The 21,152-nt window shown below is 34.3% G+C and overlaps 1 protein-coding gene across 2 annotated transcripts in view; it reads right to left on the bottom strand.

The window, feature by feature from the left end:
* The window catches only part of GPR137C (G protein-coupled receptor 137C), a 65,872-nt gene that overhangs the window by 13,272 nt on the left and 31,448 nt on the right, over window positions 1-21,152 (bottom strand). Inside the window, exons 2-3 of one of the 2 annotated variants that reach the window (XM_082735173.1) lie at window positions 13,507-13,550; window positions 11,687-11,915 (exon numbers count right to left, since the gene is read on the bottom strand). The exons of the other annotated variant lie outside the window; for it this stretch is intronic. Coding sequence (XP_082591299.1) covers window positions 11,687-11,915; window positions 13,507-13,550 — 273 coding nt within the window. The remainder of the gene's footprint in view (window positions 1-11,686; window positions 11,916-13,506; window positions 13,551-21,152) is intronic. 2 annotated transcript variants of the gene reach the window in all.

Raw genomic sequence — 21,152 nt, forward strand, 5'->3', positions numbered from 1 at the left:
CACTAGTTTTTGTTTGTTTGTTTTGTTTTGCCTTAAGTGGCTGCTCTAGGGCAGCAGTTCTTAAAAAGTATGTTCCAGTGACCTTAAGATTAAAATCAATATGATAAAAAATACTGAGATGTTATTTACCTATTGTACTCTAATTCTTTTTAGAACACTGAGATGTTATTTACCCATTGTACTCTAATTCTTTTTAGAACACACAGCAGGCTACATGATAAGTGATGTCAACGTTTTGTATACATGTGTATTCTTGTGTTTTCTAGAATTCCTGTTATAATAGAATTAAGGTGTAAATATGTGCACTTTCAGAGATGAACTCAGCGTGTTCTCTTACTTTTACTGGGCTCTTACTAGTTTTCTTTGGTTATACCTGTCATATCTGCTGAAACCTTATTATCATCCAATGTGTAGTTATTTTGAAATCTTGTATCTCCGTGGAAATATCAGGAATAAGTATTCCTGATAGATTTGTTTTACAATATTTAAGAGTTTTAAAAAATTTAAAATTTGGGGCACGTGGGTGGCTCAGACCTTGAGCGTCTGCCTTTGGCTCAGGTCGTGATCCCCGAATTCTGGGATTGAGCCCTGCCTCAGGCTCCCTGCTCAGCGGGAAGCCTGCTTCTCCCCTTGCCTGCTGCTCCCTCTCTGGCTGCCTCTGTCAAATAAATAAAATCTTTTAAAAAAATTTAAAATTTGATATTAAATGCATTTAAAAAATTAATCACATTTTACTCTAAAGTGAAAACACATTTTTTCATAGTTAAGAATGGATTATTGACTTAAGAATGGGGAATTATTTTTTAATGGATAAGAGTTTCAGTATGGGGTAATGAAATGTTCTGGAGTTAGATGGTGGTGATGGTTGTATAACAACATGAACCTATTAAATGTCACTGAACTGTACACTTAAAAATGAGTACAATGGTAACTTTTATGTTATGTATATTTTGCCACAATAAAAAAATATATTTCTCAACACACAATGACCCTGTTTACTTCTAAGATGCTGAGAAAGATGAAAGTGATTAGAATTCTCTGACTCAATAATGAAAAGAATCTACCTCAAAGGAACTGGAAGAAACTGACTTGTTTTATCAAATAAAATGTGATGAAAACTTTCTTTCAATTAGCAACATTGGATAATTTACCTTATTGTATCTTCTATGAGAGAAGCTTTTTGAATAGTATTATGGCCCAATGAGGCTGCAGCATCATTTTGAGACCAGTTGATCAGAGTTTAAAGGCAAAAGGAACTGAAAATTTAAATGCAGGCGTGGTGAGCACTTTAAATAACAAAAATTATTTTTATAACCTTCCAAACTAGGAATGAAAAAGCCATTCAAACATATCAAAGACTACACAATTATATTGCTCTAATATATGGCATTCGCTATCCATTGGCTGAGAAACCACACATGGTAGCTGAGAAACCAGTAAAGTCTTAATAGAGTTGACATTGCTGAATGCCTACTGGATGGGAAGTCCATTCAAGAAATTATGGCATTGCCTTTCTCCAATAATACAGAAACTCATTGATTTAAAGATTTAACTGAAAACAAGGAGTGATTTAATACCTTGTCTACAGATTTATATTTTTGTCTTACAAATAAATGAACCTGATATAGCAAGACTAATTTTGTTTCTATTTGTCTGGTGTCAGCCCCAGTTAATCATCCAGGGAGATATTCTTTTATCTTATTGTCTGAGAAGAAACATAAGTGGCTGAAATATCCAAAGTGTTGAAAACTCTCCTGATTGTTTATTGCAGGTCAACTGTGTTGATATGTTCACTAATGGTACAAAAGCAATGGTAAATAAAATGTCTGGGCCTTAGCACAAATCAAATCAGTGGCCCAAACTGTATCGTATTCTTTTCTGACATGCGTTCCCAATTAAAAAAGGAAGTCAGTTTCACTTAAGAATGTCCTTGAAGCAGTGAAAATATTTATTAGTCACCAACCCTAGAGTATGTGTCTATTTAATACTCTGTGTGATTAGATGAGCTATTTAAAGTAATTCTCCTGCATGCTGAAGTATAGTGGTTGTCTTGAGTCAAAGCACTTATGTGGTTGTTTGACTTTTGAGCAGAAGTAGCCACTTTTCTCACAGAACACCATTTTTGACTTAACAAACAACTATGGAAGACAAACGATGGTTTCTCAGACTTGGTTGTCGGGTATACATTCTTTTGAAAATAAATGAAATGAGCCTTTCACTTCAAGGAAAATACCCAACACTATTGCCAACAGTGAAATATAAATTTTCAAATTAAAATTAGAATTTTTGAAAACTTGTAAGCACTTTTGTTTGTGGTAAGACTGGCATGGCGGCTTCTGAAAACTTAAAAACTTTTCTAATGGGATTGGAGGTAATATTGAGGTGATTTTGAATATTGTCCAATGAAATGTATCATCATTTTGAAGATCTGTGAGCACTCTCTTTCAATGATCCATGCATGATGTTACACAATCATTCAAAGTGCAAGATAGACCAATGGTAGTACAGAAAGTCCACTAATATGGTTTTAGATTCCACATGGCAACTAACCTTTAAGAAACCTCCACTTCAGATGTTTGGTATCGTATTAGAGAAGAATATCCACAATCATTTGAAAAGGTTATTAAAATTCTCTTCCATTTTTCAACTACATATATGTGTGAGGATTTTCTTCATATACTTCAACCTAAATGACATACCACAACAGACTGAATGCAGAAGCAAACATGAAAATCTACCTGTCTTCCATTAAATTAGAAATTTAAGAGATTTACAAAAGGTAAAGCAATGTTGATCTTCTAATTTATTTTTGTTTTGGAAAACACAGTTATTTTTCATAAAAACATGTTAACACAATGGATTTATTATTGTTATTTTAAATGAATTAATAATGAATATTTTTAGATTTTCTCAATTTTTACTTCTCATAATGAATATATAAGTAGATATAATATATATAAACAATAGCTCTTTGGAGTTCTCAATAATTCTCAGGGTTGTAATGGAGTCTTGAGACTAAAAAGTCTGAGAACAACTACTCTAGAAATTATAATATATATCCTCAACTTTTCATGGTCTAAGTAAAGTTAATATCATACCACTTGAACTAAAATGTAAGGACTTTGTAACCATATGGATACATTTATCCCCTGTCCTTTAAGCTATAGTTGCTATGTGTTGTTATATACTATTATAGAGAATTATATATGTACATATATAAACCTCTCATTATAAGTTTTGTTTTGCACAGTCATATTTCTTTTTTAGAAATTAAGAACTTATATTTACCCACATATTTACTATTTCTTGTATTCTTCATTCCTTCCTGAAGAGATGAAATTCAAGCTATTTCCCTTCAGTCTGTAGAATTTTCTTAACATTTCTTATAATGCAGGTCTCCTGGTAACTAACCCTCTTAGTTCTATAGAAGATGTTTTTATTTTTTCATCATTCTTTATATTCTTTATAGTTTGATTTGATACAGATTTCAGACTTGACCACATTTTTTCCTTCAGCATGTTAAAGATGTTTCCATGTCTTCTGGTCTCCTTTATTTCTGATAAGTGATTTATCTTTTGAATCAATGTTCCTTTATGTAGGTGTCATTTTTTCTCTGCTTTGAAGACTTCTTTTTTATTTTTGGTTTTAAGAACTTTGATTATAAGGAATATAGGTGAGACTTTCTTTATCCTAATTGGGGTTGCTGAGCTTCATGAAACTGTAAATTTATGTCTTTCATCAAAATTGGAAAATTTCACTCATTATTTCTTCAAATATTTTTTTCTAACCTCATTTTCTCTCTCTTTTCCTTTGGGGATTCCACTTACACTTACTTAGGTCCTGAGATTGTGTTCATTTTATTATCTTCTTTCCACTCACCCTCCTCTATTCTTCAAATTGGATAATTTCTGTTGATTTAAGTTCATTGACTTTTCTTTCCTCTCCTACCTGCTGTTAAGTCACCCAACTGGTGACTTTTTAATTTTAAATATTGTATTTTTTAATTCTAGAATTTATTTTTATAGTTACTATTTTCTCCTGAGATTTCCTTTTTATTTATCAAAGTATATTTTCCTTAAGCATACTTGAGCATATGAGAAAATATTTGTCTGATATAGCCAACATCTAAGTCATCTGGAAGGGGGAATTGCTTCCAATGATTGCTTTTTGCTCTGAGAGTATGAGTTGTATTTTTCCAGTTTCTTCATATAGCCAGTAACCTTGGATTGTTTTTTGGATCTTGCAAATGACATGTTTTAGAGAGTCTGGATTCAGTTATATTCTTCTGAAAAGTGTTGTGTTTTTTTTTTCTTTTTCTTTTCCTTTTCCTTTTTTTTTTTTTTAAGCAAAAATTAACTCGGCTAGACTCAAATCCCAAACCATGTAGCACGGATGGCAGTTGAAATATCCTTAACTTTGATGCTTGAGTACTGTACTGCTCATATGTAGTTCAGGTAGCAGATAAAAACCTGGCAGAATTTGTCATCAGAATTTGTAGCTTCCTCTACCTGGGTGTCCTCTTCTTGATATTTCCCACATTTTCCATCTGTGGTAGTTACTTGAATCTTGTCTTCTGATTCTTCAAGCAAGTAAAACAGAGGTTTTCTCTTCAATTTTTTACTGCCCCATGGATGAGAACTTTCCTCAGGCTAGAAGCTGTAAAAAACAGGAAACTTACTCAATGTCATTTCCTTCTTCTAAGTAGTTGCTCTCCAGTGCCTTCAGTGTTATATTTTGTCCAGAATTTATCATTGCTATCTGTGGATGTTTTGTCCAATAGAAGCTACTCAACCATTACCAGAAGCTGAATCCTACATATATTTTTTGAAACAATCTCGCAAATGCTATTTCCATTTGGAATTACAATGCCAAACTAAGCAACAATAAGAGGAAAAGTAATAACAAAAATGCCAAACTAAACATCAATGATAAGAAAACAAAGTAATGATAATTAGTAAATTAAAAAATATACAGTTAATCCTTTAACAACAGATTTGAACTGCATGGGTCCACTTATATACAGGTTTTTTTGTTTGTTTGTTTTAAACTCAGTATTGTAAATGTATTTTCTCTTCCTTATGATTTTCTTAAAAGATCTTTTTTATTTATTCATTTGACAGAGCGAGAGCATGAGTGAGAGGACAAGCAGGGGGCAGAGTCAGAGGGAATGGGAGAAACAGGCTTGATCCCAGGACCCCAGGATCATAACCTGAGCTGAAGGCAGACATTTAACCAACTGAGCCACCTAGGCACCCCTTACTTATGATCTTCTTAATAACATTTTCTTTCCTCTAGTTTACTTTATTATAAAAAAACAGTATATTAATACATATAATATACAAATAAAGTATGTGTTAATAGACTGTTTATATTAGTCAACAGTAGGCTATTAGTAAATTTTTGGGGAGTCAGTGTGTCACCTATACTTAAAAAGAAACAAAGGCATTAGAAGACATTTTGGGGGATTCAAAAGTTACATGTGGGGTTTTTTTTTTAAAGGATTTATTTATTTATGAGAGAGAGAGAGAGAGCATATGAGTGGGGGAAAGGGGTAGAGGGAGAGTGAGAGAGAAATCTCAAGCAGACTCCCCACTGAGCACAGAGTCCCAACACAGGGCTTGATCCCAGGGCCCTGAGATCATGACTTGAGCCCAAATCAAGAGTCAGCCACAGGCACACTGTCATACGTAGGTTTTATGTGGAGATCAGTGCCCCTAATCCCTCTATTGTTCAAGGGTCAACAGAATTTTGATAATAATATCTAAACAGTTTCAAAAATAGTTTCATGCTGCAGAGACAAATTAGATTTCTGTCTCCTATGGATTTTTAAAAATGGGACAAGTGTGCGGTGGGTCTACTCAGCAACAGAATAAGAAGTAAGACTTGGGGTATAAGTACTGGAGTAATGAAGACAGCAAAGTAAAGAAGTGCCACAACTTAAGATGGATAGAGTAAAGCCTCATAATTCAGAAGAGGAATTAAAGCAAAATATCAGGAAAGTGGTAATCATACCATTATAGAGGATGGTGCAGCCTCTATTTCTCTAGCAGCATCCTCTCCAAATTCTGGTTAAATCGTATTTCAGGGAGGTGGAAGAGAGACACCCATAGTATTTTAGCCTATTTCTTCAATTATGGCTTAAATTATCATAACCCACTGCCTGGGTTTTATAGGACCACCTTGTCTGCATGTAAGATCAGAAATATCAGTAAAATTGAATATTACTGTGTCTCTGCAAGATGCTGATGCTGTTTCCCATTCCAATACATTAAATTGATATGGATAAAGGGTTGAGTGAACATTGGATACAAAGATTTACATAGTAATTAAAACAGGAATTCAGGAGAGAATTGCAAATGGTTGACTGGGCTAGGAGACAAGCTGATCTAATACTAAGTATCAGAAAATGATTCCTTTTATACTCTTACCTAAATATAAAATTGGGCATGTCCCTGACCAAAGAGATAAACCTAAAAGTTTAACTTTTATTTCCACCATGACTTTGAGTGGTCTTTTATACAGATAATCCCAACCTATCATTACAGGGGCTAAGCATCAACATTGGTTTAAACTTTTTGTGCTGATAAAGTTATTTTATCCATTAAAAATGATATACGTTCTACAGTCTTATAAATATTCTTTTTTTTCTGAAATGGAAAGGAATATTAGAATAAAAACACTCTTATCAGCATGCATTTTATTTATTTACTTTTTAAAGATTTGGGGCACCTGCATGGTTCAGTGGGTTAAGCCTCTACCTTCTGCTCAGGTCATGATCTCAGGGTCCTGGGATTGAGCCCTGCATCAGGCTCTCTGCTCAGCAGGTAGCCTTCTTCCCCCCTCTCTGTCTCTGCCTGCCTCTCTGCCTACTTGTGATCTCTCTCTGTGTCAAATAAATAAATAAAAAATAATTAAAATTTGCTTATTTGAGAGACCGAGTGAGCGCGAGAGCAACCTGGGGGAAGGGCAGATGGAGAGGGCGAAAGAGTCTTAAGCCTTGAGCCCAGAGCCAGAGCCTGGAGCACAGAGCACGGAGGCTGGAGCCTGGAGCCCAGTGTGGAGCTCAGTCTCATGACCTTTACATCACAGTCTGCAGTGAAACCAAGAGTTGGACACTAAACCAACTGTGCCACCCAGGAGCCCCATCAGTATGCATTTTAAAGTTAAAAGTTATGTTATAATTCTGGTAAAAATTAAATAAATTTGAACATACCACAGAAATCATAGAAATGAAGGCAAAGCAAACAGCAATAAAAGAAACCAATGGGAGAAAAAGACCAATACTAACACACAATCATGTCAATAAATATAAACTATTTGTTTACCATATAAAGGATTTTTTAAAACCTCAACAGCTCTGTATCTTAAGTTAATGAGACACACTTGAAATGTTAGCAATAAATAAAAAGTTAAGACAGCATCATCTACCATGAAAATGCAAATAAAAGGAAATAGAGATTGTAATAAAAGTTATAAGAGATTTCAGAACAAAATATGCCTATGATTAAAAATGCCATTACATTTTTTCGACAATATTTGATCTATGAATTTTGAAGGGAAGCTAGTTAAATATTAGATGAAATGTAACCTATTAGAGACTTTAACTCTTATTAAAAGCTGTGTGGAATGGTACATAAATAAGATGGAATCATGTAAAATTAAAATAAAATATTTAAATAAAATATTAAAAAAAAGAAATTAACTTCTTCAATGATTCTTACTCTTTTTTGAATCACTGTTCCTTTTGAGAATTTGATTACATGTATAGGACCCCCCTCCAGATAAATTTTGCCAACAATTTCAAGAATTCAAGAACTTCCTGAAACTATATTTACTTCCTGAAACTAAAACTATATTATCCCTTAGTACATGTTAGGACCATAATAGCTAACATTTAAAAGCACTTCTCAAGTGCTAGGCAGTATACTAAGCACTTTATATAAAATTTCATTTAGTTCTTATAACCACCTTGCAAGGTACTACCTTGCCCTAATAATGACCCATATGAGCAACACTATCATTATTCCCATTTAACAGGTCAGCTGACTGAAGCTTAGAGATGCTGTTACTCGTCCAGTGCCGTATAGCCAGTAAACAGAAGATGGGATTTATGGCCTTACATCTTTGTTCTCAGGTTTCCAGCTCTTTTTTTTTTTTTAAGATTTTATTTATTTATTTGACAGAGAGAGAGAGATCACTTATTATCGATAATAAGTGATCACTTATTATTGGTAATAAGTGATCTCAATAATCTCTCTATAATATATATAGATTATACATATAATGTATAATCTATATATATTATAGAGAGATTATTTATTTATTTGACAGAGAGAGGAAGGGAAGCAGGCTCCAGGCTGAGCAGAAAGCCCGATGCGCGACTTGATCCCAGGACCCTGGGACCATGACCTGAGCCGAAGGCAGAGGCTTTAACCCACTAAGCCACCCAGGCGCCCCTCAGGTTTCCAGCTCTTAATCATTATGGTACATTCACTGTCTTTCATTAAGGTCTTTCCAAATTAATTAAAAATTGATATATCTGAAAAAGATAAACATATCCAAAAGTATATCAATACCATTTTTTATTTATGCCACCCTCATTGCAAAAGAGAATTTGAGGTAGTTACAGAGATGCACACAAACACACACAATACACAGGAATGTACATGTGTGTGGTGGTGCTGGGGAATAAGAGAGTGAAGTAAAACTAGTGGTAGAGCCAGAACCCAAAGTAGATATCATAAGGTCATCTATGATTGATGTAGAGATGAGCCACATATTTGCCTCTGAATGGCATAGTGGTCAGAGAAAAGAAGGATTTAATCAATACTGTTTTACCTGGTACTGAACTGGAGAAAAAGATACTTTCTCCAGAACACTATGTAGACAATATCCTTAAGAACATTATAAAATAGGGGCGCCTGGGTGGCTCAGTGGGTTAAGCCTCTGCCTTCAGCTCGGGTCATGATCTCAGGGTCCTGGGATCGAGCCCCGCATCGGGCTCTCTGCTTGACATCACTGAAATGGAAACAGAAAATTTCCTTTGTTTTTGTTAAATAAGAATGTTGGTACAATATAACAAGGTTATGGAAAGCTGCCAAAGTAGTACTTGAGAAAACATATCGCTCTAACTATCTTATTTACAGAACAATAAATCATGTATCTATATAAGAACATAGACAAAGAAAAAAGTAAAAACCTTAATTAGTAAGAAAATAGAAAAATGAATGTGCAGAAATAAACTATTCAAATTGGCAATAACTAATATTTAAAAACCAAATTAGAGTCGCTATTTTCTTTGAAAAAGGGAACTAATACACAGCACTGTCCTAGCTGGTAAAGGAATAAAAGCTTTTTTAAGAAGAGAGTCCAGGGCGCCTGGGTGGCTCAGTGGGTTAAGCCACTGCCTTCAGCTCAGGTCATGATCTCAGGGTCCTGGGATCGAGTCCCACATCAGGCTCTCTGCTCAGCGGGGAGCCTGCTTTCTCCTCTCTCTCTGCCTGTCTCTCTGCCTACTTGTGATCTCTCTCTGTCAAATAAATAAATAAAATCTTAAAAAAAAAAAAAAAGAGAGTCCAGATAGTTGTTTCTGAATTTTATTCTCGAAGTGAAGGAGAAGGAATCAAATTAAGTCCATAAAAAGGGAAAACACTAGAATTATGCCTTCAAAGTTTGGTAAGATGAGGACAAACATTATAGAACACAGAGTAGGAGAGAGATGTTCCTGGAAAATAAAACAGCCTAAGGATATAGAGACAGGAAAGAATGTTGTGTGCCATTTAGAAATAAGATGGGTAAGACTGAGTTGAAACAAATCATGGAAGATCTCATTCTCACTGAATATGTAGAAGAAGGAGAGAAGAATAAACAGAAAAACAGAAGACCAACGTCTGAGCTTTAAGAAAACGCTCTCAGAGCTGGTAGGAAGCAGAGTCAGTTTGAAAGTGGCAGAGGTAGATGTTTAGCTTCTATTTGTTGACTGAATAAAAGAAATGGCTATTCCTGTGCAGAAGTAAAAAAATTAAAATGGGCCTAGTGATTTTACAAGGAGAACATGAAAGCAAGATGATGTACTCTTTGAATAAATGTTTATAACCTAGTTAGGAAGACCAAAAACTATATAACTTGTACGATGTAATACAAATAATCTAATATATTATGTTTACCCATAAAGGCCAGTATTTAAGCATGTCTCTCTATAGTGTTCCTAGAGAATTCTGTATCCATGTACCTTTTAAATGTAAGAATTCTAAAATAATAATAACAATAATAATAATAAAAAGTGAACACCTTTCATATGATAGTTAGGGGAAGATGTTTGAAATAATTCTGGAGGAGTTATCAGATGAGATTTTCTACTCAGTTTGGCAACTTTACTATATTTGGAGAAATATCTATTTCAAAGCAAATAATCCAAACTTTAAAAGTTGTTAGATATGCAGAAAAGAAGGCTTTTAAATTCAGTCACATCTATTTATACTTTATCAGTAGAAAAGCACAAGGTATGAATTTTACAGTGATATTATTACATTAAGTGGGGACGTTGTTGATATATCACAAGATTATATACTACAGTGGTGACATTATCATTTTTAATACTAAACTGAAGCCAGAATTAGCAAAAACATTTACATTTTGGGAACTTTTTAGGATAGAAATCGGATACAATTATTTTCCAGGTAAGATTAGTAGGTTTGAAAGTCTCTCTCTCTCTCTCTCTTTATGTATATATATTTTTATTTCTATTTCTGTATTTATCCTGCATTATACTGATACATGTTTAAAAACTAAAATTAAAGTCTCTACCTAAACTTAAAGGACAAGTTGATTACCATACATTTAACTTTTACTAGGGTTATATGAAAAATGACAACAATATAGAAGTCTAACTATATTTCAGAGAACTGTTTAAGACACTATCTTACTTATCTTCAGTGAATAGATAATGATGCCAGATTAGGGCAAGCTTGTGTGTATATATAAATCACACACTCAAATCCACACATCTATACCCATACACCCAGTGACACATACACACTCTGATGACTGACTCACTGCTCAACCACATTGTCAATCAGCAGTAGAAACTTCTATGGTTCTCTGTTAATAGCTTAGCATTGGCCTCTGTTTGCTGATCCAAAGTATAAGGAAAGGCAGAAGCAAGGCATTTATACGTTTAATTACATGACTAGCTGTTTTAAAATCATAGGGTCTTCATATTATGGGATGAAATAACATTTTCTAAATCTTCATACAAATAAACACCACCTTAGAAGTATGATATTTTAACACTGCTAACCCAAATGCATGTAGATATAATCTGGTGAATTTTTAACAGCAATATTGCCACCCTCCCTGATGAAATCTTATTAGTGTGGCTTTATGTATTAGGCCATTTGTGATACATTCATGTAAATTATGGTTTATTTAATTTACCTTTCTATGCAGAGGCTATAAGTCACAGGATATAGAACATGTTCAATAGAAACTTAAAAAAAAAACTATTATTTAGTAATGGCCAAGTTTCGAATGCCTTTTAATATCTTGTGAGCATTCTTTCAAGCTCAAAAATATACCTTACATTCAGAACACTTGTAAAAAAACACAAGCTTTCCATTAAAATATGCTTCATGGGATGAGGATTTGAAGTTAGATTTTCAAGTGTAAATTTAAGAAATATACTTACCTTTGATTCGAGGTAGACATTTGCTGATGACATTTTTGTAATTTTGCATATGTAACTAACTAAAGAGATGGCACAAAGAATAAACAGGCTATCATTAACTAATGCTCGAACAAACACAGTCCATTTCAACTGATTTTCTGGGACATCTCCGTGGACTAGCATTGCACAAGTCAAGTTCACCACTAAAAAAAGAAGGCTTGCCAATATAAAGCCCAAATGCAACAGAATTCTGAAAGAAAAAAAAAATAAATTTATTAGATGTTCATATGTTAATGAGAGATTAGACTTAATTCTGAATTAGTGTGGTACTGCAGGTATAATAATACCTTTAGCTTAAAATCTTTATAATTTCATTAATTACAAATTTAATAACCACTCAGAATTACTTGAGTTATCTTCACTGTTACAAAATTAGTATCTAAACAATTTTAAAATAGCATTAGGTTTTAAAACACTAATTTAAACATAATTGCATGTGGACTTGAACTCAGCTGCTTCTACCAGGAAGAATAATATAAGACTATTTTAACACTAATTAAAGTAATCCTGCATTTTTCATTTTTATAACTACTAAACATATTTTCATTGACCTTTCCATTCTAGGAATTATGAAGCTTTTATAATTTTCTTGGAAAATTAATATACCTATCTAAATTTAAGTTGATCCCTAATATTAATTTTAAGAGGTTAAGAGAAATCTGTTTTAAATAATGTTCAATTTTTATGAACTTTTGACTATCCATAGCAAACATTACTTTCAAACATGACCAAGGAAGAACATAGGGACAGTATATGTAGAGTTTCAAGCACACCTCATTGATACCTCAGCTTCTTATAAAGTTGCATATTTACAATGCATATATAGCAACTCTGAAAATGAGATACCTCAACTATATCCCCTTAAAAAAAATCAGATCGGTGCATAAAAACTCTTCAGGTAAGGGGCAGATATTTGTATCAAGTAGCTGTAACAGCTATCTGTTCCCAGTGCAAATATATTTATAACCTAAATTAATTTATTTGGCATCCTAATATCTTCTATTTTGGGTCACTTTCAAGAGTGGAAATCATAAAATATTGTCTGCCTTTGGTACAAGAGATTAACTGAAGGTAAAGTGTAATTTGTAACAAGCAATCTTTGTTAGGTGTACATTCAAAGCACAAAGATTTTAGTTTGAGGAGTTCAGATCTTAATATTCTCTCAGATTACATAATAAAAATAATACCATAAAACTTGAAACCCCAAAATGGATCTTGAAGCTAACCATATACCCGGGAGAAGCCAAGTATGTATAGAGAGGTTAGATGAGTCGACCAGTTAGTGGGAGAATTGATCTGAAACCCCAATCTCCTGACTCCCCAGCTTAGCACTCTCATTTTTGATGTTAGTCAGTACTGACACATTCCTCATTTCATGGAACTATACTGTACATGCTTGCCCTAAACAGTAAAATCTAACTTTAGTATGTGTGGGCCCTATGAAACTATATCTGACATCTAAAGCAGGACAGTAGCAGAGCAGCAAAAAAAGGTGTTAGGCAGCAATAAGGCTGAAGGGGGAGAACTATGCAGTACTCAATTCATTTCCCATGTGCTAATCTAACTACTGGACTTCCTATAAAACTGCTGCCTGGCGGTGGGTATTAAGGAGGGCATGTACTGCATGGAGCACTGGGTGTGGTGCATAAACAATGAATTTTGGAACAGTGAAAAAAAATTAAAAAAAAAAAAACCTGCTACAACTCCTTCAACCACCATGCCCTTCTACCTTGAGAAGTCTGCTGTGAAAAAAACCAGATCTTGCTACTCATGAAACTTACTTGTGTTTGTCAAGTTCAGTGGCACATCTGACTTTACATATAACCTATAAAGAGAGTATAGAAAAAGGTTTTGAAAAAACATGTGTAATATATATTCTTAAACTTGTTTCGACTTTGTGTTTCAAAGTGATAAAACTACAAATAGTAATATGTTACGAATAACATAAGTAAAAATTCAACTTTTAACATTTGAACTACCATGAAGCAAAAATAAACAGGTTTCCAAAGGCTTAAAGCAATAATAATTTTCTTTGTTATAGTATTAAATTTAAATTTCTATCTTTACAATTTTAGATAGAATGTATCCAGTTTAAACATTTATTGAACTTTTATTATGAGCCAAACATTGTGCTGGATAGTTTTCCACCTATTCTAAACTTTAATATATGATCTACATTTTGTCTTTTTTTAAAAAACATTTTACTTATTTATTTATTTATTGACTTATTTGTCAGAGACAGAGAACACAAGCAGGGAGAGCTGCAGGGAGAGGGACAGGCAGGGTCCCTGCTGAGGAAGGAGCCCGATGCGGGACTCAATCCTAGGACCCCCAGGATCATGATCTGAGCTGAAGGCAGATGCTTGCCCAACTGAGCCACCCAGGCACTCCACTTACATTTTGTCTTAAAATGGAACTGCTTACTTAAATATGAATATGGATGAATGTTCTCCAAAGATTATTTTCCCCTAAGATGCAATGAAGTAGTAAAAGGAAACAAGGGACCAAAAAATGAACACAAAGATAATGATCATGTATCATATTTAGAAACTTCCCTCTTTCACAAAGCCTTGCAAAGGGTAGGTTTCAAATACTTGTTGAATAAAATTAAGTAGGTCGGTAAATAGAATTTGAAATAATCGTGGTAAATTCTGACAGCCTTGTGGGAAAGGTCTTAATTTCTTACTGGTGAATTTGGACTTTATTTAGATGCTCGGAAGATATTTAGTTTTTTTATGCAAACACTCCAAAATATGAAATGACACAGTTGATATCAGTGCAAAAGATGTTATCACAACATCTCAGAAGGGAAAAGACTTAATTCAGTCCAAGAAATGGTGTGAGTTAAGGAGAAAGGGGAAAGACTGTGTAGAATCAGTGAGGACTTCTCAAAGGAAGTCACATTCAAGCCAGAGCCAAGTTATGAAGGGCAAGTGAGTGTTAGATAAATGCTCAGGCAAAGATAGCAACCAGTGCATGCACTTGTATCTGTGTATTTTGGTTAACACATTTGAAGCCAAATGTGATACAGGAGTCTAAAATATTATCCTATTAGTTTCCTAATCATTCTCAGATGTATCCATTTTCTCTGTCTGAGGTACACATTAGGACACTTTTCAGATGGTCTCTCTACTTCTCTTCTTTATTCCATCTATATTCTTCAAAGATAAGTGTTCATTTTACTACTTTTCCTTTATTCTCACCTGTCTACATAAAATTTTAATGATTTCTATTTTTATAAATTGCACATTGTGTATATATATACTATATATATAATGCAAAATTCACCATTTAGCCATTTTTTAAAGATTTTTTAAAAATTTTATTCATTTGAGAGAGAGAGGGAGAGGGCATGGGGTGGCAGAGGGAGAGGGAGAAGCAGACTCCCTGCTGAGCAGGAGGCCTGACATGGCCCATCCCAGGGTCCTGAGATTATGAACTGAGCCAAAGGTAGATGCTTAACCAACTGAGCCACCTAGGCACCTGTGAATCCTTTTTAAAAGAGACTTGTATATTTATTTTACAGAGAGAAAAATAGAGAGTGTGGGGGAAGGGCAGAGGGAGACAGAAACTTAAGTAGACTCTGTGCTGAGCTTGAAGTCCAACATGGAGCTCCATCCCATGACTTTGATATCATGCCCTGAACTGAAACCAAAAGTCAGGAGCTAACTGACTGAGCCCTCCAGGGGTCCCCCATTTAACCATTTTTAAGGGTATAGTTTAATTGTGTTAAGTACATTCACATTGTTGTGCGAACCATCACCATCATTCAACTCCAGAAAATTTTCACCTTCCCAAACTAAAGCTCTGTATTCATTAAATAATAACTCCTGATTACTCCCTCCTCCAGCACCTGGCAACCACCATTATACCTTCCATCTGTAAATCTGATAGCTCTAGTGCCCTCATCTAAGGGGAATCATACAGTATTTGCTCTTTTTCTGATTGGCTCATAACACTTAACATAGTGTCTTACAGGTTCATCCATGTTGTAATTCATGTCATATCTTCTATCCCCTTCAAAGCTGAATAAGATTCCATTGTATGTACATATCACATTTTGTCTATCTATTCAACCATCAATGGACACTTGAGTAGCTTTCACCTTTTGGGTATTGTGAATAATCTGCTATAAACAGTATGTTCTATATATGAACATGTTTTAATCTGATTTTAAAAAATCACTTGACAGTAAGTTGTAGATGTGATGCTCCTTCAACACTAAATGTGTACTTCAATGTATACTTCTTAAAAAATAAAATTCTCATATGTAATCACAATATAATTACAAAATTAAAAAAAATTGAATGTTGATACAATACTATTACCTAATTTTCAGACCTTACTCAGATTTTGCCTTTTGTTTCAATAATGCCGTTTATGGGGAAAATACCAGGATTTTGCCTTACTCTGTGCATTTAATCTCCTTTACTTTTCCATTTTCCCCTTTATCTTTTCAGTTATTTTGTATGCTTCTCAGTTTGGGTTTATCTGTTTTTTCATAATTAGATTCAGGATATCCATTTTGGTAGGAAGACCACAGAAGTGATGGTGCTATGTTCTTCTCAATGAATTACATCAGGATGCTCATGATTTATCCATTATTGTGATGCTCACTTTGAGTAACTGATTAAGGTAGTGTCTACCAAATTTCTCCACTAAGTTACCATTTTTCTCCTTGTAATGAATACCACATGGAGAGATATTTACAATGTAATTATCTTTTTGTTCTTCTTTGTTCTTCTTTTGTTCTTCAAGCTTTCATCCATTAGTTTTAGCATCCATTGCCTGAATAAATTATTATTATTATGGGGAATTTTCATTTCATTTTATTTATTTTTTAAAAGATTTTATTCATTTATTTGACAGAGAGAGAAAGAGAGCACAAGCGGGGGAGTAGTAGAGGAAGAGGGAGAAGCAGGCTCCCTGCCAAGCAGGGTGTCCAATGTGGGGTTTGTTCCCAGGACCCTGGGATCATGACCTGAGTCAATGGCAGATGCTTAACCATCGGAGCCAACCAGGTGTCTGGGGGCATTTTCATTTAAAAAAGTAAATTTGATCATATTATACCAGGACAAAGCCCACACTCCTTTTGACATAACAGGTCTTTCATCATCTTGCCCCACCCATCTTTGCATTCTTTTAGCCCATCTTCAATCTTATGGTCTGGCCATTCTGGATTATTTACAACTCTTCAAATAAGGGATTCATTTTCACAACTCTGTGCCTTCCTTTGTGTTTTTACTTTCCCTGAAATAAGCTTTCTGTGTCATATAACAAATTCTAACTCATCCCTCAAGATTTGTACTTGAGTGTTATCTTTTATATTGTCACCTTAAGTGACTTAGGAAGAGAAACACCACTCTGTATCTTTGCTTTTCTAATCACATTTTATGGAATTTATCTACATTTTTATTTCTTTCTTTTATTTTTTTTAAGATTTTATTATTTGACAGACAGAGTAGGAAGAGAGACAGGCAGAGAGAGGGGAAGGAGCAGGCTCCCAGCCGAACTGAGAGCCCAATGCAGGGCTCGATCCCAGGAACCTGAGATCACGACCTGAGCCAAAGGCAGAGGCTTTAACCCACTGAGCCACCCAAGGGCCCCACATTTTTATTTACTTCTTAAGAGACACCATAACTTACTTATATTTATAGCCCCAGTGCTGAGCAAAATGCTTGGTTCATAGTAAGTTTTCAGAATATGTTGTAATAAATAACCAGTGAATTTGGGTCAAAGCAAGTATTTTGGTGAAATACAGTGCAAGTGAAATTGGAGGGGCAAGCAGTTGCCTAATTGTGGAGACCTTGTATAAAAATGTTAAAGAATTAGTCTTTAACTCCCACAAACTCTGTAATATGATTTTATGTCTGAGTGATTTCTTAGGTGAAGTGTAGCAAATGGAATAGAATAGCGTGAAGAACACTAGTTAAAATACTCTTGAACTTCAGTGAGTCTACTAAACCACATTCTCAGGTTATGAATCTAAAGACTAAATGTGAGAACTGAATACATAAAAATATTAGAAGAGAGCACGCACAGTAATTTCTCTGACATTGGCCATAGCAACATTTGTCTAGTTATGTCTCCTCAGGCTAAGGAAACAAAAGCAAAAATAAATGATTAGGACCACATCAAAATAAAAAATCTTCTGCACAACAAAGGAAAGCATCAACAAAACTAAAAGACAACCTACTGAATGGAAGAAGGTATCTGCAAATGACATATCCGATAAGGGGTTAATATCCAAAATATATGAAGAACTTATACAACTCTACACCAAAATGGACAGAAGACATCAACAGACATTTCTCCAAAGAAGACATACAGATGGCTAACATACATATGAAAAGATGCTCAACATCACTGATTACCAGGGAAATGCAGATCAAAACCACAATGAAAAAAAACAACAACACAACAGCTATCACCTGTCAGAATGCCTAAAATAAAAAACATAAGAAACAACAAGTCTTGGTGAGGATTTGGAAAAAAAGGAACCCCTCAAGCAGTACTGGTGGGAATGCAAACTGTGGGACTACCATGGAAAACAGTATGGATGTTCTTGAAAAAATTAAAAGTAGAATTACCATATTACCCAGGAATTAAACTACTGGGTATTTACCCAAAGAATATGAAAACACTAATAAGAAAAGATATATGCACTTCTATGTTTAGTGCAACATTATTTATGATAGCCAAGACATGGAAGCAGCCCAAGTGTTCATTGAGAGATGGATGGATAAAGATGTGGTACATGTATATAATGGAAAGTTACTCAGCCATAGAAAATAATGAAATCCAGGGAACCTGGGTGGTTCAGTTATTTAAGCAACTGCCTTCAGCTCAGGTCTGATCCTGGAGTCCCAGGATCGAGTCCTGCCTTGGGCTTCCTTCTTGGTGGGGAGTCTGCTTCTCCCTCTTACTGTCCCCCTCTCATGCTTTGTCTCTCATTCTCTCTCAGATAAATAAATAAATGAAATCTTTAAAAAAAGAAAATAATGAAATCTTGCCATTTGCAACAAGAGGGATGTACCTAGAGGATATTAGGCTAAGTGAAACATTAATCAGAGAAAGGCAAATACCATATAATTTCACTCATATATGGAATTTAAGAAACAAAACAAATGAACAAAAGAAAAAAGAGACAAAAAGATTTTTAGAGAAAATATAGAGAACAAATTTGTGGTTTCCAGAGGGAAGGTGAGTGGAAGGATGGATGAAATAGATAAAGGGAATTAAGAGTATATTTCTTGTGATGAGAAGTGAGTAATGTACAGAATTGTTGAATCACCATATTGTACACCTGAAAACAATATAACACCATACACAATTATACTAGATAAAAAAGAAAGAATGTTATATGCATGAAATTATACAGTACGTAACCTCTTGGAATTGGATTTTTCCATAATTCTTTGGAGATGCATGTAGATTGCTGTGCTTAGGAATAAATTTGTTCTTTAAAAAAAAAAAAAATAAAGAATTAATAGAATGAGTGCCCCATGGCAAAAATTTTAAAGTCAGTTTGTGGGATTGATTTTCAGGTTTAAAATTTATTACATATAGGCAGAAATATTGAGAAGATAGGTGAGTTTGGTATTATAAGAAGAAAATTACAGTCTCCTACAGAGGTGACAACTGAAACTCAAACTACAAGACATTTGAGGGACTAGAATAGGAAGTCAACCTGTGATATGTTCACATCTAATAGTCATATGAAAAATCAAGAAGAGGGAAGAAAAGAAATAGGTGAAGGAGACAGATCTAAAAATCAGATTAATCACATAAAACAGCAGAGTAGTTTAGAGGTAATAAGAAGCAAGTATAGCCCTTGTAAAATTTTGCAAAAAGTTATGAATGAATAAGAGAAGACCATTTGGTTTGGTACCAGTATGTCATGTATACCTTGGAGGGAACAGTTTTCAGTGGGATAATAGAACAAAAGTACAAGGGGTTAAGAGAGAGTACAACAACAAAGACAGTGAGTATAGACTATATGAGATATTATGATAGATAACAGTACCTGGGAAAATCTGTGTTGAGAGACATTTTCTCCATGAATATTGCACATTTCTGCATGGTCCAGGTCTTCTAAGCAAAGGGCTTTGCAAAGCAAACATCCTTGAAAAGTAGAGAGGGTGTCTACCTTAATTAAGTCCGGAGGGAAGATTTGTTCCTCAGTTAGTAGAATAAAGATTGAGAACATCTCTCTCCCTGGGGACATTTGGGTGTGGGTGTGGGGGTGATAAAGTCCCTGTATCTGTCCTTGCTTATATTCCAGAGTAAAGATAAAATCTGTCTGTCTCCCTTCCTTATTTCAGGGTTCTTCCCCTGTAACATATCTTGCAGCAGGCACAAGTAACATCTGGCTGTCACTGTGTTAAATATATGGAAATTGGGGCTAAGGAAATTGATTCATGACATTACTTTGGTTGTTTTTGCTATGAGTAATAAGTGGTCTTTTGTTTTTCATGGGTCTCGTTTTTTTGTCAGTATATGTATATACAACTGTAATAAGCTAATCTGTTAGCTTTCAAGTAAGGTAAGGTCTCAGACCTTTCACAGTTTCTGATTTAATAATCTGTTGATCAGAAATAAACTAGAGATGGTGAAATGATAAATAGAGATCAGGAGAGAGGAAGGGAGAGTTCAATTGTTAAAGAAAGCTCTAGAAGAAGCAGATTAGCCCTTAAAAGGAAAACATCTATTTTTGAGTCAAGAGGTTAGAAAAGATAGTTGAAGAAAAACTAGGAGGTCTGCAGAGAAAATTTAAAATAATCTATAAACCAGCTCTCTTAAAATTGGAAATTTGGATATAGCATGGATACAATCATTTTGATATAGAGACGATGGATGAGAGAATGGGGCAGATAGACTCTATTTTTTCTAGTAAAGTAGGAGGCAAGGTCATATCCTGGGAAGGGATGTTAGATTTGAGCACTTATAATATGGAAAACATTTGGAGCACATGAACGGAAGGGTTATAAAGAAATATACTGAGAGGCAGATAGGTCCAGTTAGTCAGATAGTTGACAGTGGTTACTGGCTGCAAGATTTCTTAATTTTAAAATTGAAACAATCTAATTGGAAAAAATAGATGACATTATAAAAGTTCAAATAACTAGGCTGCATTTTTCATGTAATAATTTAAAACTGTGACATATGAAACTATTATAGAGAAAGAAAAAGTGGATGAATGAACTATATTGGCATAGCAAAAAGTCAAGGAAGGGGAATACTAGATTGACTGTAGGTTCCGGTGCGAAAAACATCACAAGGAAGCTAATGGAGTAGGGAAAACAGAAGTGGCAAAGTGATTAAAAGTTAGAATGAGGAAAAAAAAAAGTTAGAATGAGGGTAAAAAACAGATAAAAGGATGACTTCAAGATGTATAAGAGAAAAGAGAAGACACTGGTTAGAAAGA

The sequence above is a fragment of the Mustela nivalis genome, assembly GCF_964662115.1.
Source record: "Mustela nivalis genome assembly, chromosome: 6".
In the NCBI taxonomy this organism is placed as follows: Eukaryota; Metazoa; Chordata; class Mammalia; order Carnivora; family Mustelidae; genus Mustela; species Mustela nivalis.